This window comes from Bos mutus, chromosome 16 (genome assembly GCF_027580195.1).
Source record: "Bos mutus isolate GX-2022 chromosome 16, NWIPB_WYAK_1.1, whole genome shotgun sequence".
NCBI lineage: Eukaryota > Metazoa > Chordata > Mammalia > Artiodactyla > Bovidae > Bos > Bos mutus.
This window is the reverse complement of record NC_091632.1, coordinates 19,166,659-19,185,728: the sequence shown is the minus strand read 5'-3', so window position 1 is coordinate 19,185,728 and position 19,070 is coordinate 19,166,659. Positions and strand designations below refer to the sequence as shown.

At 39.7% G+C, this 19,070-nt stretch overlaps 1 protein-coding gene across 4 annotated transcripts in view; it reads left to right on the top strand.

Annotated features, from left to right (window-relative positions):
* Positions 1-19,070, top strand: part of HMCN1 (hemicentin 1) — a 538,357-nt gene that overhangs the window by 232,737 nt on the left and 286,550 nt on the right. For 3 of the 4 annotated variants that reach the window (XM_070384783.1, XM_070384782.1, XM_070384785.1), the window contains exon 12: positions 17,836-17,977. In XM_070384783.1, the coding sequence (XP_070240884.1) occupies positions 17,836-17,977 (142 nt within the window). Of the gene's footprint in view, positions 1-17,835; positions 17,985-19,070 lie in introns of all 4 variants that reach the window. The other variant, XM_070384784.1, reaches the window with a different exon arrangement.

Below are 19,070 nucleotides of genomic sequence, written 5' to 3'. Positions count from 1 at the left end.
CTGAACGAGAAGCAGCGTGCTTAGTTAGGTGAAGAAACTATTGCCAAGTCTGAAAAATCCTTTTGTCAGAACATGTACTAACATTTTATTTGATTCTGATTCCCTTGAAACATTGATTAATGTTTCTTTGAATTATTTTATACATTAAGAATTCAACTAAAGAGAAAATTCTGTTTCTAATTCCCTTGAAACATTGATTAATGTTTGAGTTATTTTCTAAATTAAGAATTAAACTAGGAAAATTCTGTTTCTAAAGTTTAGATATTTATAATACAGGAGAAACATAATGACTTGCTATTTTTATACATGAGGAAGGAGCTTTGGTAAATAAAGATGGAATTAGAACTAATGCACGAAGTGGGAGCACTTGCAGGCATATCTGTAGAAGGGTGTGATATGTTAGGGGCGTTTGGTTACTGTGACTACAAAGCTGATCACTGTTATATTGATGGGATCCTCATGTATGCTATTAATTTTCCCATCAGTTGCTCAGTCATGTCCGACTCTTTGCGACCCCATGAATTGCAGCACGCCAGGCCTCCCTGTCCATCACCAACTCCCGGAGTTCACTCAGACTCACGTCCATTGAGTCAGTGATGCCATCCAGCCATCTCATCCTCTGTCGTCCCCTTCTCCTCCTGCCCCCAATCCATCCCAGCATCAGAGCCTTTTCCAATGAGTCAACTCTTCACATGAGGTGACCAAAGTATTGGAGTTTCAGCTTTAGCATCAGTCCTTCCAAAGAACACCCAGGACTGATCTCCTTTAGGATGGACTGGTTGGATCTCCTTGCAGTCCAAGGGACTCTCAAGAGTCTTCTCCAACACCACACCTCAGAAGCATCAATTCTTTGGCGCTCAGCTTTCTTCACACTCCAAATGTCACATGCATACATGACCACTGGAAAAACCATAGCCTTGACTAGACGAACCTTTGTTGGCAAAGTAATGTCTCTGCTTTTGAGTATGCTATCTAGGTTGGTCATAACTTTCCTTCCAAGGAGTAAGCATCTTTTAATTTCATGGCTGCAGTCACCACCTGCAGTGATTTTGGAGCTCAAAAAAAAAAAAAGTCTGACACTGTTTCCACTGTTTCCCCATCTACTTCCCATGAAGTGATGGGACCAGATGCCATGATCTTTGTTTTCTGAATGTTGAGCTTTAAGCCCACTTTTTCCTCTCCTCTTTCACTTTCATCAAGAGGCTTCTGAGTTCCTCTTCACTTTCTGCCATAAGGGTGGTGTCATCTGCATATCTGAGGTTATTGATATTTCTCCCGGCAATCTTGATTCCAGCTTGTGCTTCTTCCAGCCCAGCGTTTCTCATGATGTACTCTGCATAGAAGTTAAATAAGCAGGGTGACAATATACAGCCTTGATGAACTCCTTTTCCTATTTGGAACGAGTCTGTTGTTCCATGTCCAGTTCTAACTGTTGCTTCCTGACCTGCATATAGGTTTCTCATGAAGCAGGTAAGGTGGTCTGGTATTCCCATCTGTTGAAGAATTTTCCACAGTTGATTGTGATCCACACAGTCAAAGGCTTTGGCATAGTCAATAAAGCAGAAATAGATGTTTTTCTGGAACTCTGTTCCTTTTTCCATGATCCAGCGGATGTTGGCAATTTGATCTCTGGTTTCTCTGTCTTTTCTAAAACCAGCTTGAACATCTGCAAGTCCACACTTCACGTATTGCTGAAGCCTGGCTTGGAGAATTTTGAGCATTATTTTACTAGCGTGTGAGATGAGTGCAATTGTGTGGTCGTTTGAGCATTCTTTGGCATTGCCTTTCTTTGGGATTGGAATTAAAGCTGACCTTTTCCAGTCCTGTGGCCACTGCTGAGTTTTCCAAATTTGCTGGCATATTGATTGCAGCACTTTCACAGCATCATCTTCCAGGATTTGAAACAGCTCAACTGGAATTCTATCACCTCCACTAGCTTTGTTCGTAGTGATGCTTTCTAAGGCCCACTTGACTTCACATTCCAGGATGTCTGGCTCTAGGTGAGTAATCACACCATTGTGATTATCTGGGTCGTGAAGATCTTTTTTGTACAGTTCTTCTGTGTATTCTTGCCACCTCTTCTTAATATCTTCTGCTTCTGTAAGGTCCATACCCTTTCTGTCCTTTATCCAGCCCATCTTTGTGTGAAATGTTCCCTTGGTATCTCTAATTTTCTTGAAGACATCTCTAGTCTTTCCCATTCTGTTGTTTTCCTCTATTTCTTTGCGTTGATTGCTGAGGAAGACTTTCTTATCTCTCCTTGCTATTCTTTGGAACTCTGCATTCAGATGTTTATATCTTTCCTTTTCTCCTTTGCTTTTCGCTTCTCTTCTTTTCACAGCTATTTGTAAGGCCTCCTCAGACAGCCATTTTGCTTTTTTGCATTTCTTTTCCATGGGAATGGTCTTGATTCCTTTCTCCTCTACAATGTTACGAACCTCTGTCCATAGTTCATCAGGCACTCTATCACATCTAGTCCCTTAAATCTATTTCTCACTTCCCCTGTATAATCATAAGGAATTTTATTGACTATGCCAAAGACTTTGACTGTGTGGATCACAATAAACTGGGGAAAATTCTGAAACAGATGGGAATACCAGACCACCTGATCTGCCTCTTGCGAAATTTGTATGCAGGTCAGGAAGCAACAGTTAGAACTGGACATGGAACAACAGACTGGTTCCAAATAGGAAAAGGAGTACGTCAAGGCTGTATATTGTCACCCTGCTTATTTAACTTATATGCAGAATACATCATGAGAAACCCTGGACTGGAAGAAGCACAAGCTGGAATCAAGATTGCCGGGAGAAATATCAATAACCTCAGATATGCAGATGACACCACCCTTATGGCAGAAAGTGAAGAGGAACTCAAAAGCCTCTTGATGAAAGTGAAAGAGGAGAGGAAAAAGTTGGCTTAAAGCTCAACATTCAGAAAACGAAGATCATGGCATCCGATCCCATCACTTCATGGGAAATAGATAGGGAAACAGTGGAAACAGTGTCAGACTTTATTTTTCTGGGCTCTAAAATCACTGCAGATGGTGATTGCAGCCATGAAATTAAAAAACGCTTACTCCTTGGGAGGAAAGTTGTGACCAACCTAGATAGCATATTCAAAAGCAGAGACATTACTTTGCCAACAAAGGTTTGTCTAGTCAAGGCTATGGTTTTTCCTGTGGTCATGTATGGATGTGAGAGTTGGACTGTGAAGAAGGCTGAGCGCCGAAGAATTGATGCTTTTGAGGTGTGGTGTTGGAGAAGACTCTTGAGAGTCCCTTGGACTGCAAGGAGATCCAACCAGTCCATTCTGAAGGAGATCAGCCCTGGGATTTCTTTGGAAGGAATGATGCTAAAGCTGAAACTCCAGTACTTTGGCCACCTCATGTGAAGAGTTGACTCATTGGAAAAGACTCTGATGCTGGGAGGGATTGGGGGCAGGAGGAGAAGGGGACGACAGAGGATGAGATGGCTGGATGGCATCACTGACTCGATGGACATGAGTCTGAGTGAACTCCGGGAGTTGGTGATGGACAGGGAGGCCTGGCGTGCTGCGATTCATGGGGTCGCAAATAGTCAGACACGACTAAGTGACTGATCTGATCTGATACCTGAATGGACTAGTGGTATTCCCTACTTTCTTCAATTTAAAGTTGAATTTGGCTATAAGGAGTTCATGATCTGAGCCACAGTCAGCTCCCAGTCGTGTTTTTGCTGACTGTATAGAGCTTCTCCATCTTTGGCTGCAAAGAATATAATCGGTCTGATTTCGGTGTTGACCATCTGGTGATTTCCATGTGTAGAGTCTTCTCTTGTGTTAGGTATATTTTTTCCCAAATGATGAAATCAATACTGAAACATACAAAGTGCCTTGACTAAAAATACTAAAAAGTATCTCTTTTGTCCATTCATTCATTCTTGTATTCACTGAAAATTTGTGCTAGTCTTTCCGCTCCCTGCCAAGAATATAAATGAAAAGAAAATGACATCCTTCCCTTTAGTAAGTTCAAAGTAGAAGAAAGGTTATAAGTAAATTTCAAAAATATTTATTACCCATGTGGATAGGAACTGCATACTTGCATACTGGATCCTTGCATACTGTCTCAGTAATGAGTGGAGTTTGAGAAAGGTTTCATTCAGGAGATGGTGTCTGAAGTATCTACTGGGATATGAGTCAGTATTTGTTAGGTAGAAGTCATGAAAGCCTTTCTAGATGAACACTACATGCACAATTCCATGGAAGAATGAGGACACAGAAATATGGGCTTGCTGAGAGTAAAGGCAAGGCTGAATAGGTAGTTGTTTTCCCATGATGGTGCGATTTTTCTTTTTCCTGTCATCTTCAATCATCTTTTCAGTATACACATAGAAGAATTATTTAGGTTTTGGGGTTTTGTGATTTGGTTCAGCAAAAGACAAAGTAATTGAGAAAAGTGTTTGTAGTGTGTAGTGATGCTCTGTGGAGTTTAGACCAGATCAAGAAAGAAGAGAGGGTTAAAGGCATGGTCTGATAGATTGAAATAAAAAAAGAAGGTTCAAAGGAGTTGAGGCCATGATGAACTTGGTGAAGGGAAATGTGGGAGTCAGGAAGTGACAGCTGGAAGGATGGGAGGTTGTGACTCAAATTGGACTCTGGAGACCAAATGTTCTTCCAATCCCATTGTGAGTTGCTTTCCTGATAAGATAAGTAAGGTAGCAAATGCATTTGTCTAGCAAAATAAATGAATTGCCAGATTTTAAATTTTTTCCCTTCAAGAAAAATGCTATGTAGCTCCACTTTCATATGCTTTTGATTCTGACTGTTGCGTGATAATTTGTAAAATAATCCCTTTTTTGTAAAATGGGTAACCACATTTTTTAAAAGCCTTTTTTTTTTTTTTTTTTCAGAGCAATTTTAGCTTCACAGCAAAATTAGAAGGAAGGTACAGAAATTTCCCAGATGCTCCATGCCCCCACACATGCATGACCTCCCCCATTATGAACATCCCCCACCAGAGTAGAAGGAACATTTTAACAAGTGATGAACCTGGGTTAACACACCATAGTCATCCAGAGTCCATAATTTATGTTAGTGTTCACTTCTGGTGTTGTACACTCTGTGGGTTTGGCAAATGTTTAGTAATATGTATTCATCATTACAGTAGCCATGCAGAGTATTTTAACTGCCTTAAATATCCTCTCTGCTCTGCCTGTTCATCTGTTTCTCCCACCTCCTCAACCCCTTGAAACTACTTGGCTTTTTACGATCTCTATACTTTTGCCTTTTCAAAATGTCGTATATTTGGAATCATTCAGTAGGTAGCCATTAGTGACTGGCTCCTTTCACTAAAATTCCTGCATGTCTTTTCATAGCTTGATTGCTCATTTCTTTTTAACACTGAAGAATATTCTATTGTCTGAATAAACTTTTGATAGTCAAAAGGTATTCTTGCCATACTTTATTCTGAATTAGGAGTTCTAAGTACAATGAGTATATATAAAGCTTTAATAGTATCCTTCTAGATTCTAAAAAGTAATAATGGTAATTCTGATTTGCCTCTCCCCCCCACACAAGTTAAATGAGACTATATTGATATGTCTAAATTTGGCCTTCCTCTTTACTTTGGAAATTTTGTGATTGGGGGAAATTGTTATAAAGACCCACTAAAGAAAAGGCAATGCCACAGGCAGTGCTAATTATCATTTAGTTGAAGATTTTCTAAGAAAAAACTAAAAATTCTTTCTTTCTTATGAATCATATTTATTATCTTAATCTGTTTTGGCTAATCATCTGAAGAAGCTCCCGAATTCATGATTTCTTGTGGTTGTTGTTAAGGAAAGAAAAAATATAGTATTAAATGGAATTAAGGATAATGTGTAATAATTTTACATTAGGAATCATCTAAAATGGGTATCAAGTCAGCAAACATTTGGTACATTTACATATTCCTGTATTTTATATTGGAAAAATAAAAGTTGTAAATTTTAAAGAAGTCTTGATGCATGTATATGCCATGAAGATTTTTGTCATTAAAAGAGAATGTGACTTAAATTTATCATTGCTTATCTCTGAAATTATGGCCTATTTACAAATTTTTATTTTTATTTTATTTTTTTACTTTTGGCTGTGCTGAGTCTTTGTTGCTGTGTGCAGGCTTTCTCTAGTCGTGGCGAGTGGTGGCTGCTCCTCTTGTGGTTGTGTGGGCTTCTCGTTGTGGTAGCTTCTCGTTTCGGCTCAAGGATTTCAGCAGTTGTGGCGCGTGGGCTTAGTTGCTCCATGGCAGGTAGGATCTTCACAGACCTGGAATCAAACCTGGCTCAGTGGTTACTGGACCACCAGGGAAGACCCTGCCTTTGTCTTATTCCCTGAATTTCATAACCACACTGGGATATGGGTGCGGAATATTTCACAAATCTAGCATATAGCTGCCAATATTTAGTCTTCACCTGTTTGAACTGAATTAAGCTAAATCAGTGTGTTTTACTGCTGTTGTACCCACCTACTGATAAGTCATTGAGTTAGTGACCTTCTCTTGAGATTTAATATTTTTTCTCTAGTCCAACACTGTCCACAAAAACTTTTTATAATGATGGAAATGTTGTGTATCTGTGCTGGCCCACATAATAGCTACCAGCTGTATGTGGTAGTAGAGTACTTGAACTATGGCTAGCGCACCTAAGGAGCCTGTTTGTGAAATTTGATTGAGCTTTAGAATTTTTAAATTTGAATTTAAATAGGCATGTAGATAGTGGATACAACTCTAGTTTTTCTGGAGGAAAAAAGGCAGATAGAGGAAGAGCAGAAATTTAGGAAACCTGTTGCTACTGCCATGTAGAATAACCAGTATCATAATTCGTTTGAGTTACTGCCATTCAGCAATAATTCTACCATTTTGGAAAAGTTGTAGCCAGGCCTTCATATTTCCATTGATGAGATTTCATTTGAAACTGTTGCATTTGACTCCATATCTTTGGAATTTCAGTACTCTTGACTCATTGCCTACAGGTCTGTTTTGTTTGTTTGGCTGACTTCTTAGTTTTAAATTTTCATCCTTTGCTTTTTGAAAAGAATCCCTGGCCACTTATGCAAGCTGACTAATAGTCCTGAAAAAACTTAAAAATCTTAATATATATTCCATTGCCATTTCTCCTCATTGAAGATTGAGGAAAAGTTGAGTGAACATGCATATCTATCTACTTTAAATCATTCTTAGAGACATTGTGTTAGTTTCATTATGAAAACTTCACATTTTAAAATTAGTTACCACTAAAACTAGCTAGAGTTATCTTCCTACTCAGAAACTGAAATAATAATACATTTTCAAACAATATCAATATGTTTTAAATAAATGAGCTGTATAGGTAGGTATGCATCTTTTAGAATAGGACACAGCTGCTAACTACAGTTCTCAGCACTCTCAGTGAGAGTCATTATGTAACCTTTTGAAGCTAGTTTTTTCTGTAGTAAATACCGATTTTTAGAAGGGTCATAGATTCTGTAAAATACATTTCAGGCTGTAGAACTCCATGGAAATGGAGTTCAGTAATTAAATACTAATTACCTTCCAACTTCTCATGTAGCATGGCTTGATGTTAAGTCATGCCAGTATTTTAAGGGAATATATTATTCACAAAGAAAAATAAACTGGGGAATAGTTGTAAAACAGTTTTATTATGTGTTCAGAAATGCAAGACAATTAAGTGGTTGGACTAAATGTAGGTTTTAATTATCTCTAAAATGAGGATCTTTACTTAGCTTTTCTTGTGAGACCTCAAGTAAGAAAAGAAACGATACCAAAAAGTAGTTAATGGAGTGTATTTCTTCTCATCAGAGTCTTAATTCCTCATGATGTAAAGTTATCGTTAGGAACATTTAGAAGTTTGGTAATCTTACATCCCAGAGATCAATTTATAGCCTTGAAATACTTTTTTTTTTTTAAGAATGAAATTTTTATGCCTATGTAAACAATTGATAATCTGTTGTTCTGTTAGGTTCATTTGGGGCGTAAATCCTTTTGGAGGAGGGAAATAAAAGCTTCTAAAACTTTACAATCCTGTTTCTTTTGAACATGAAAAATTATTGAGGTAAAAATCTATTCATGGTTGATTCTGTTAATCTGATTTGCTCTGGGGGTAAGGAAAGCTTTAGACCAGAAGTAGGGTGCTTGAGATCTATTTTCAGGAATCATGCCTCTCTCTCTCCTTCTCTCTCTCTCCACCCCCCTCACCCTCCTTTTGCCCAGGCCACACAAACACAATGCATCAGTTTTTAACATTGAATTTCCCATGCCTTTTTAATTTATGGACATCTATTTAGGACATATTTTCTACAGCCTGATGATGGAATCAGTGGGTGATTGGCAATGCTAATAGGGATCTGTGTGAATGATCTAATGGGAAATTTCAAGTTCAAATGGAATTATCCCAGATGTAATGATGCTTTTCTGCCAAGGTGCCTCTCACTTACCCTATGCATGGTTAGTTCAGTTCTTCACTGCCCCTCATATCACTACCTTTTTTGTTATCTCCACTGGCGTTATCCTTATCCTACTTGTGATGCACATGCCTAAACTAAATCCATAAAAATTCTCTTTTTATGGACTTCCTTTCTTCTGATTTTGTTGCCCCACTCTACTCCATAGTACCATCAGGTGTGTTTCCCCTAAATATTAATTTAAATGTCCATCTTATTCAAACCCTTTTTGTGGTTTCCTAATTACCTTGGAATAAAATTTACACTCTGGAGTCTTCCACAAGCTAACTTTCTTTTAATAATACTTTCAGTATTTTATCTTCACCCTTTATTCACATAAAACCATGTATGGCGAAGAAAAAAATAAAAATGTTTCCTTTCAATATATGAAAACTGTTTACCCTAAAAGAATTAGATATTCATATGCCTTTTCTTTTATTCACATTTCCTTAATCTGGGTAGCTGAATACTTGAACTTGCTTTTTGAGGGTTCACTTCTAATTATTGATGACAAGTAGATAATCTATTAGCTTTTACCCATAGAATATTACTGATGCTGCTATATTTCATGTCAGATTAGTATCAGGCAGATAATTTTTGGTGGTTATATATGAGATTCGAATTTTTCGTTGTATAGAATTTCTCAAAAAGATAGATAGGTACTACTCTTATCCTGTCTTCAAGTTTCCAGAACTGAGGTTTTATTTTTTTCAATTTTTTAAGTCTGTTGAATTTGTTACAATATTGGCTTCTGTAGTTTTTATGTTCTGGGATTTTGGCCGCAAGACATGGGATCTTAGCTCTCTGACCAGGGATCGAACCCTCACCCCCTGCATCGGGAAGTGAAGTCTTAGCCACTGAACCACCAGGGAAGGCCCTAGAACTGCGTTTTTCTGGTCACTGAATGTTTTCTGTCACGCTCCATGTTTGTTGTACCTTCAGTGAGTCCCTGTGTCCTAGTGCATCTGGTGGGCTACAGTCCATGGGGGTGTCACAGAGAATTGGACATAGCTGAGCACACATGCACATGCAGACACGCACACGGCTGAGTGCACACAGACACACACATACACATTTCAACTCCAGCCCCCGCCCTCTCACTTTCCACCACTATGTGATTTCCCTCAATTCCACTTCTCATACTCGAGTCACAGGCATGTCCTGACTGCCTCCAGGTTACCTCGTTCTCATTCTAGCTCCATGGCTTAGCTCACAGAGCGCTTTGACTTTCACACTCCCTACCTGTATCCTGTGGTTGTTCAGTCGCCAAGTCGTGTCTGACTCTCTGTGACCCCATGCTCTGCAGCATGCCAGGCTTCCCTGTCCCTTACCATCTCCTGGAGTCCACGCACATCCTACCTATGATGAAATGCTAAGCCCTCCTTTCTGAATGTTGTTAATCTCTTTTTAACAGGTATTCTGTAGAACTTTTATTTTTTTGCTACGCAATTCTGCACTTAAAGTCATGGTAAATTTCATGTATCGTGAAATTTTGTTTTCCCCTGACCATATTATATGCACTATGAAATACTTACTGCCTTTTTTTTTTTAATCATAATGCTTTGTACAGAGAGAAAAACACAATTGTACCCAATAGATGTATACTCCTCAATTGCTGAATGGACTTCAGAATAACAATAATAGACTCCATTGGGGTCACCAACCTTATCTTTGATGTTTCCATATTAACTTCAATGGATTATTTGAATCACATCAACAATTTTAGACTTCATTATATAGGTACTTTCTTTTCCTGTTACAGTACATGCCAGCATACGATTGCTTACAAAACCAAAATCTGATAATTATCTGGTGAAAAAATTTATAGAGATGTTATCATTAAGGTATTGTTTACTCTAGGTCACCCTAACTTAAGAATTCTATCATGTGAGTTTTGCAAAATTTTATGATAGGCTAAAACAATTGATCACTTCTAAGGTGTCACAGTGGCCACTATATTTCCAAATGCTTTTTACTTGTCAGGGTTAGGAATAAAAATTAGAAAAAGTGGAGTGGTATTTATTTATATGTCATGGGTTTTAAATTTTGTTTAAAACAGAGTAGGGACATCCCTGGTGGTCCAGTGGTTAAGACTCCACACTTCCAGTGCAAGAGGTGTGGGTTCGATCCCTGTTGGGAAAATAAGATCCCACATGCTGCACCGAGTGGCTTAAAGATTAAGTAAAACAAAACAAACAAAAACAAAAACAGACTCTCTTCCTTTTTATCTGGGAAGAGAAAAAAATCTTCTGTTGACTCCACTGACTGCTCCTTTATGAGGAAGATTTTTGAAGCTCAACATAGGCATCCTGGTGAAATTTGAGCATAGTCACTGCAGAGCTGACGTTTCCTCCACAATCGTGTGCTGCCGCATGGAACTCAAAGGGCCAGAAAAGCCTTCTTTCCTCCTCCTGTGTCTGTATGAACACGAGGAGTATTCGTCTTCTGTGGTGTCAAGAAAGGGCAGATATCTGTCACTAATTAGACCATGTCACTGGAGAGAATTTTGCAATAAAAAAGGAAATATTTCTCAAGCTGATTGATGAAGTAAGTCCCTAATGACCAGAATTACTTCACTAAGATTGAAATTGATATTATCAGAACCATATGCTCATTACATCATCATAACTCTTTTTTAGCATGTGCCAGGTGGCATAGGTATTAGTCTTTTTTCATCAGTAAAACTAAATTTGTCTATTTTTATTTAAATTTCTAATATATTTTGAATATATGGAAGCATCTCAAATTTCAGAGGAATCAAGTAACATATGAAAAGTATTATCTATTACTGGAATACTATATGTAAACCAAAGATTTCTGATCAAGTTTCATGTGTAAATGTCTGGATAATACATTTGTACATACATATTTTAAATACTGTGGTACTTATTCTATCATTCTTTGTCATACTTTGCCATATAATGGAATATAAATAATAGCAAAAATTACAGAGAGCCTATTATTTGTCAGGAATTTTTAAAGTGTTTTATGTATTCAATGGACTTCCCCTGTGGCTCAGATTGTAAAGAATCTGCCTAAAATGCAGGAGACCTGGGTTCGATTCCTAGGTTTGGAAGATCCCCTGGAGAAGAGAATGGCTCCCCACATCAGTATTCTTGCCTGAAGAATTCCATGGACAGAGGAGTCTGGCGGGCTTCAGTCCATGGGGTTGCAAAGAGTTGGACATGACTGAGACACTAACACTTTCACTTTTCATGTATTCAATATATTAATTCCACAATAACCCTATGAGTTAAGATACCTTTATTATCTCCATTAAAGTATACGTCAGATGCCGTGGATTCAGTTCAGTTCATTTCATTCACTCAGTTGTGTCTGACTCTTTGAGACCCCATGAACTGCTTCCCTGTCCATCACCAACTACCAGAGCTTGCTCAAACTCAAGTCCATCGAGTTGGTGATGCCATCCAACCATCTCATCCTCTGTCGTCCCCTTTTCCTCCTGCCTTCAATTGTTCCCAGCATCAGGGTCTCTTCCAGTGAGTCAGTTCTTTGCATCAGGTGGCCTAAGGATTGGAGTTTCAGCTTCAGGATCAGTCCTTCCCAATGAACATTCAGGACTGATCTCCTTTAGGATGGACTGGTTGGATCTCCTTGCACTCCAAGGGACTTTCAAGAGTCTTCTCCAACACTGCAGTTCAAAAGCATCAATTCTTCAGTGCTCAGCTTTTCTTTATAGTCCAACTCTCACATCCATACATCATGACTACTGGAAAGACCATAGCTTTGACTAGACACCATGTTTGACTGTGAAACCATGGACTATTTAACCATTTTGAGTCTTAGTTATTTTTTTTTACCTGTGAACTGACAGTAGTGCTTCACAGGGTTACTGAGGAAAACAAATGCTGGTCTGGAGTTAGATACTTGGCACATAGGCGCTCAGTAACTTCTGCCCTCCTTCCTGTTTCGGTGAACTGACTACTAGAAAGAGACTGAGTCCCTAATTGTATACAATACACTTTCGTGTACAATATTCTGTGAGATCTTTGAGGTCACCGAGTGTCAGAAACATAGTAGGTACTCAGTAAATGTTTGTTTTGTGAAAGGACTCTAAATATACCAGTGGTGGAAAATATGTTAAATTATTGTTTCAGTAATTCAAATCATTACCAATGCCTGATTAAACCACCTTGAAGAGAAAGGCCTTAAGTGTTGTCTTTGATAATTCCTACCGGAGGCATAACATCAACAAATCAGACCCAATTACCAGTAACAGGAAATTTGCCTCCTGTGTATGAAGATGATGCTGGAGATTTTTAAGACTTTGTTGAGATTTTATCTTCCTTGGTCTTTGCAGTTGGAGCCATGGCTGTTTTCATGCTCTTCTTATATAAGATGCATTTTGCCTAAGTCTTAGAGTAGTATTTTTCATTCTTAGTATCCTAATCTATGTTTAACATTTTAAAATCATTGGTGGGGACTTATGAAAACTTTCATATTTCTCTTTTGTTGTGGTTAAAATATAAAGAATGAATTAATGCCTAGTTACCTAACAGGGTGCCACATTCCATCACTTTGGCTAATGAGCAGTAAGTTGTTATTTAGGATGATGGTGCTGATGGCTGGTCGTAGTGGTGGTGATGATAATGGCAATGACTGTGGTATTGAAATGAGGTTGAAAACCAACTAAGAATGGATTACTTCTCCTCAAAGCCTAAAAGTGGACTCTGGATTTTGATGGAATTTAACTTCTTCTTACTTCATGAGAACTATCTTATTAAAACAAGATGAGCTTTTTTCCCCTAGGAATTAAAAAAAAAAATCTAACAGTTGAAATGATTATGTTGAGAGATGCTGATCTCTCCTAGCAAGAATCCCACTGATGGGCTCTGTAGTTTGTATATCAAAGTGAAAATAAATGTCAGTTACCCAAAGCAAGATGTAGAGAGCTAAGAGGTCATTTCTCCAATAAAACCTGGATATAGAGTACATCCTTATTTAACCTGATTAAGTAAAAGCTGAATCATTCTGATCATTTTTATTCAACAGTTATTTGGTCAAAATGCAGTTATGCTTGCCTGTGGTTGTTCATATTCTTTCTGATTTTCTTATTGTCAGCAGAAATATTCTTTCCAGGGCAGTGGTAAATTTCTCACCTTCTGTGGGATGATGTCATCCCATCTGTATGTTGCACACAGACTTACTTCATGACCCTGAACAGCACCCTATATCCAGGCTTTATTGGAGATATGACCTCTTAGCTCACTACATCCTGGTTTGGGTAACTGACATTTATTTTCACTTTGATATCTGAACTACAGAGCCTACCAGTGGGATTCTTGCTGGGACAGACGCCAAGCCAGTTCTGGCAGAGGCCACTGGAAGGCATCGTGTTTAGCCAAAAATCCCAGGAGCTGCTGAATCTTTGCAGCAATCCTATGTCAAAATGAGGTAGATATGAGAAACCTTTTATTTGGGGAAGGTGGGAGTAAATGTGGGTATTCAAAAAATTCCACAGAGAAACAAGTGTTCGTTTTTTTCCACTTCTTCCCCTGAAGATTGTCTGCAGCTCTCCCACAACATGTGTGGTAGTCCAGCATTTCAGAGTTGATGGACTCCAGATGGAATCACAGTTTGGACTTACTGGCTATGGCTAGTCTGCCCTTGACCTCACACATTTCTCCAGCCCCCTGTTGACTAAGAGGAAACCATAGAATAGTATTAGCTAGCAACCAAGTCTGCTGGCCGGAAAAACCCTTAAGCATTAACTTCAAAGACAAAATTATTTGAAAAACCCAATATAAACAGGAAAAAAAAAGGGGAGTGAGTGATTAGAAGCTGCTAGCAATTAGGCACTAATTAGGTTTGTTCCATGGTATAGCTGCCCAGTGGCACCATTTGTATCTCTTTCAAATGTATAGGGATTCCTCAGGCTAGCGTTCCTTGGTGAAGCCAAACCACAATTTGCAGACCAACTTATTATGAAGATACACCACAAATATATCCAGATCTAACTGATGAACTGAACTCTCAAATTCATTTGTAGTAAAAACCTGGTTAAGTGAAAAACTCACACCCTGTCTGTTTGGCTCATCAGTATATCCCTGTAAGTTAGCACAGAGCTTGGAACATAATAATTGTGCAAAAAGCATATTATTGAATTAATTTATTTTTGTTAATACTCATGACATCTATTTCAGACATCGTGCAAATGAATTTATTTTTATCTTATTGAGTGGGGCATATTTACACAAAGTAAATTATTTAAACTACCATTTATAAAACAAATAAGTCACAGGGATATAATGTACAGCAAAGGGAATTTAGTAATATAACAATTTTGTGTGGTGCTTAACTATAAAAATAATCATGCTATACACCTGAAATTAATATAATATTTAAGTCAATTATACTTCAATAAAATGTAAAAAAAATAAGCGGGCTTTAAAGAGAAAGGCAATCATTAAATATTTCTTTGATGATACCTTTGTTGATGATTAATTCTTACTCTGAAGTAGTATAGATGTAAAACATGTAATTGATTAGACCAGCCTTATCAGCATCCCAGTTACCCCAGAGAATTCTTGTATTCTTTTAGATAATAAATTTCTGATTTAATGTTTCATTTTTGAAGGTTTTTTTTTTCTGCCACAGAAGTAAAATATAATATGCACTTTGAATAATGGATATTTTCTGTTAAGTTGAGCTGTTGTGAATCCATGGGCATGAGGCAGATGATCAATATAGCTGGATCTTGAGAGGTTGGCAGGCATAACAATTCTCAGAACCAAGTTAGAGTTTAGGAATGACCTGTGTTCCCTCAATGGTTTTAAGTCTCTGTTATTTACAAGTCACTGGACAATGTCAAAGGGATGTTAAATATTGTGGAGTATACTGGAATATGGAATAATATTAAAGACATGGCCTCAACCTCAGCAAAATTTATAAAAAATTTATTAAAAAGGGAAAGAACAATTCAAACAAAGCAGGCTGCTGTCAGGACAAGTTTGGTTCTCAACCTGTGTTCACTATATAGAAAGAGGCAAAAGGCTCTGTCTGGAGACCTTACCTGAAAACAGGTTTATATTGAAGTTCCAGACAAACAGGTAGAAGCCAGTGGTCAGCTAGTTGGAGCAGAGTAGCAAGGGTCCCCATGGTAACCAGTGGAGACTCTGAAACATTTGGATCAGATTCATTTTACTCTCAAAAGCAATTTACCTGTCATGCTTTCGTTGCTTTTGGTATCTCTCCTGCACTGATGGGGCCAGATCCCTGATGGAGAGTACCCTAAGAGCTCCTTCCCAGCCAGAGCCCGGGTTGGGGGTGGGAAGCCTAAGGCCAGTGTCATCGAGGCTTCAAGGGCACCATCGTACATGTGTGGTCCCAGTTCTGGCTTGGCCATGGAGCTCTTGCTGTGGCTGACTGCACGCTGCTACTGCTGTTGCTGCTTGTGCAGCTGAGCTGCATGGGCCAAGTTCTAAGCCAGGATCACCTTTATACTGCCTGCTCTGCTTCATGGTCATCACTGTGGCCATGGTCACCTACCTGCCTGCTAGGTCAACATGGTCAGGTAGTAGAGAATGTGAGTATCGTCAGGTGGTTCATCCAGTCCTTCAGGTATATATATTCAAGTATATATTCCCATTCACTTTGAGATAAAGGGCCACCAGAAGCTGGAGGTGGACCACTTCTGTGTCATTGTTTCTAACCACTAGAGCATCCTGGGCACAGTGGGTCTCAAGAAGGACCTTCCCAAGGGTTGCCAAGCAGGAGCTGCTCTTCACAGGGCACATGGGCCTGACCGTGTACCTTGGTGCATCTTCATGGCTGATGCAGATAATCAGTAAACAGTCTATAATAGGAAAAGAAGAGAGTTTTATTCAAGTCAAACTGAGGACAGTGGCCTTGGAGACACAGATTCAAGAATATTATCATCATTGTACAAAATGAGAGAGGCTTATATAGGCAAAAACCGTAGTGTTGCATAAGTTGTTTGTCAAGATTAGGATTGAAACTGGCAAGGAGTAGGGATGCTTATTAAGCAAGGATTGTTTGGGGAGCGAGATGGTTGCATAGTTACAAGGGGAGACCTTGAGACCATAAGGTTGCAGCTGGCAACTGCTAGTAGATGTTTTGAGAACAGCTGTTGGTGTCCTTGAGTCTGATGCAGCTCAGAAGATTCAGGTTCTTGGTGATGCAGGAGCTTGTCTGAAACCACATCCACAGCGGCCACCTGTCTCCATTTTGAATGCTTGAACCGGTTACTCCATTTTGATTTTTTAAATCCATTCTTTAATGGTTAAAGCAGGTGTACAATGCACATTTGATAATCCATCAACAGGCTGCTCTGACTAGCATAAAGTTCAAGCCAGATCATGTATAAGCCAGAATGACTTTGCCATCCCTCAGTATGTGAACATTTCTTTCATCATCGTCCGGCAGTGCTCCAGAACCTGATGGCCCACGTGGTCTAGCGCGTGGTTAGGGAGAACCTCGAAGTGTGGTGCTGCTCCACGTGCACTCAGAATGACAATAGGGACCTGCTGCCTTTCAAAAGGAGACTTCTACCTGGTGATCCAAGTCCATTTGCCCCTTCCCTCTGTGTTGGACTCCACCTTCTCCTACAACCGCAAGAGGAAACTCTTGGCCTCGGAACTATTAAGGTGGAGGTGCTGAACACCACCCCTACCCAGCAGCCTCCCTGTGGCTGATGTCGCCAAGGTCATGGACACCTGCCACCAGGCCATGAGGACCACCTGGCTAGAGAATGGACGGAGGAATCCCCGCCCCAGGACCTCATATCATTGTCCTAATCCTGCTGCTCTCCTCCTTGCATTCAGGGAGCAGGAAAGTGGAGGCCTCTTCCTGTCATTGACCTCAGACCCAGACTCCTGATGTGCCCTCAAAGGAGAGTGTGCCAGGCCCTCACCATGCTCTGAAGGCAAGGCCTTGCCCACCCTCATGCCTCCAAGATCTGGGAGTAGGATCAGGCTGCTGCTCCAGTGGGCTGACAGGGCTGGGCTGAGCTACACGACCTTGGGATGAATGACTGGAGATGAAGCCCTCTACGGTCCTCCCCAGGCCTGTGGTACAGAGTCAAGCTTTGGGGTCCCAGCCCCAGCCTGCATCAGTCTTTCATGAAGAGGAGGGACTCTGGGGAAGCGAGGAGAGCAGACCCTGGTCTCATACAACTGCCGAAAGCTGGAAGACAGGGTCTGCATTCCTTGCCCGCCTTGGGGAGTACGTCTGCTGAGTAACTGCAGCTTTTTTGTTATTGTTTATAAACAAATTCCTGGAAGTGCAAAATAAATAAATGTTATAAAGTAAAGGTGTGGTAGTGATAAGTCTGCAAATCTGCTAATAGAGGGAGCTCCTGACATCATTGGCATTTCACGCTGTGTGTTTTCTTTTTATCTGTAGAACCACCCAAAGTCACTGTGATGCCTAAGAATCAGTCCTTCACAGCTGGATCTGAGGTCTCCATCATGTGTTCTGCAACAGGTTATCCCAAACCAAAGATCGCCTGGACCGTGAATGATGTGTTTATCATGGGTTCACACAGGTACTGGGTTTGTATCATGTTCTTTGTTTTTACTGAGTAAGAGGAGTTGATGAAATTTCTGGTCAGAACTAATCTGACTAAATCTCTGGGGTTAAGGGAAGTTTGACACAAATCTGCAGCTTTAGATTTTCTCAATAGGCCAGGAAATGTCCATAAAGTAATAAATGATGGATGTCTAGAGTCTGAGGTTCTTGAGTGTTGAATTCAACAGCTAGAACTGAGTATTTCCTTACTTTGCTTTGTAAACAGAACACTGTAACAGTTGATTTACCATGAATAATCGTGTGCGAAGTCACTTCGGTTGTGTCTGACCCTCTGTGACCCTATGGATTGTAACCCTCCAGGATCCTCTGCCCATGGGATTCTTTAGGCAGGAATACTGGAGTGGTTTACCATGCCCTTCCTCCAGGGGATCTTCCTGACCCAGGAACTGAACTGGCATCTCCTACGTCTCCTGTATTGGCAGGCACGTTCTTTACCACTAGCACCACCTCGGAAGCCCATGAATAATTGGAATGGGGATAATAAACTTTCTGTGGGTAAACTGATGTGCAGTTAACCCATCCACTAAAGGCTTGGTCCTGGGATTTGACAGAAGAGAGAGGCAGAAGCAAAGGATGGAACAGTAGCTCTAATTAAAGTGTATGCAGACTTTCTTCATAACTCATGTTCACCGTTGCCTCTCATACTACATTTCTAATTGTAGTATTTTATTCTGCTGGATGCTTTTAAAAGAAAATGAATCCTCTCATGCTCAAAGAAAGTAATAAACACTTGGGACATAAACAGTGAAGTTTCCAGCCATCAGGCTCCCATTACTCTGGGTTTGTCATGAGAAGACGATCTTAGCTGTGAGCCAAATTCTATTCCTGGTCTCTTCAGGGACTCACTTGAGACATGAGGCATTGCATCTCTCAGGTTTTCATTTTGAGGAACTGTTTAGCTTAGAAGTTCACACAGAGCAAGATTGCCTGGGTGCAAACTTCGCTTCTTCCCTTTACTGACACTGACTTGGGGCAATTTGTATAACCTCTTTGCTCATCTGTATAACAGATAGAATAGTAATATCTAACTCATTGGATTGTTGCTGCTG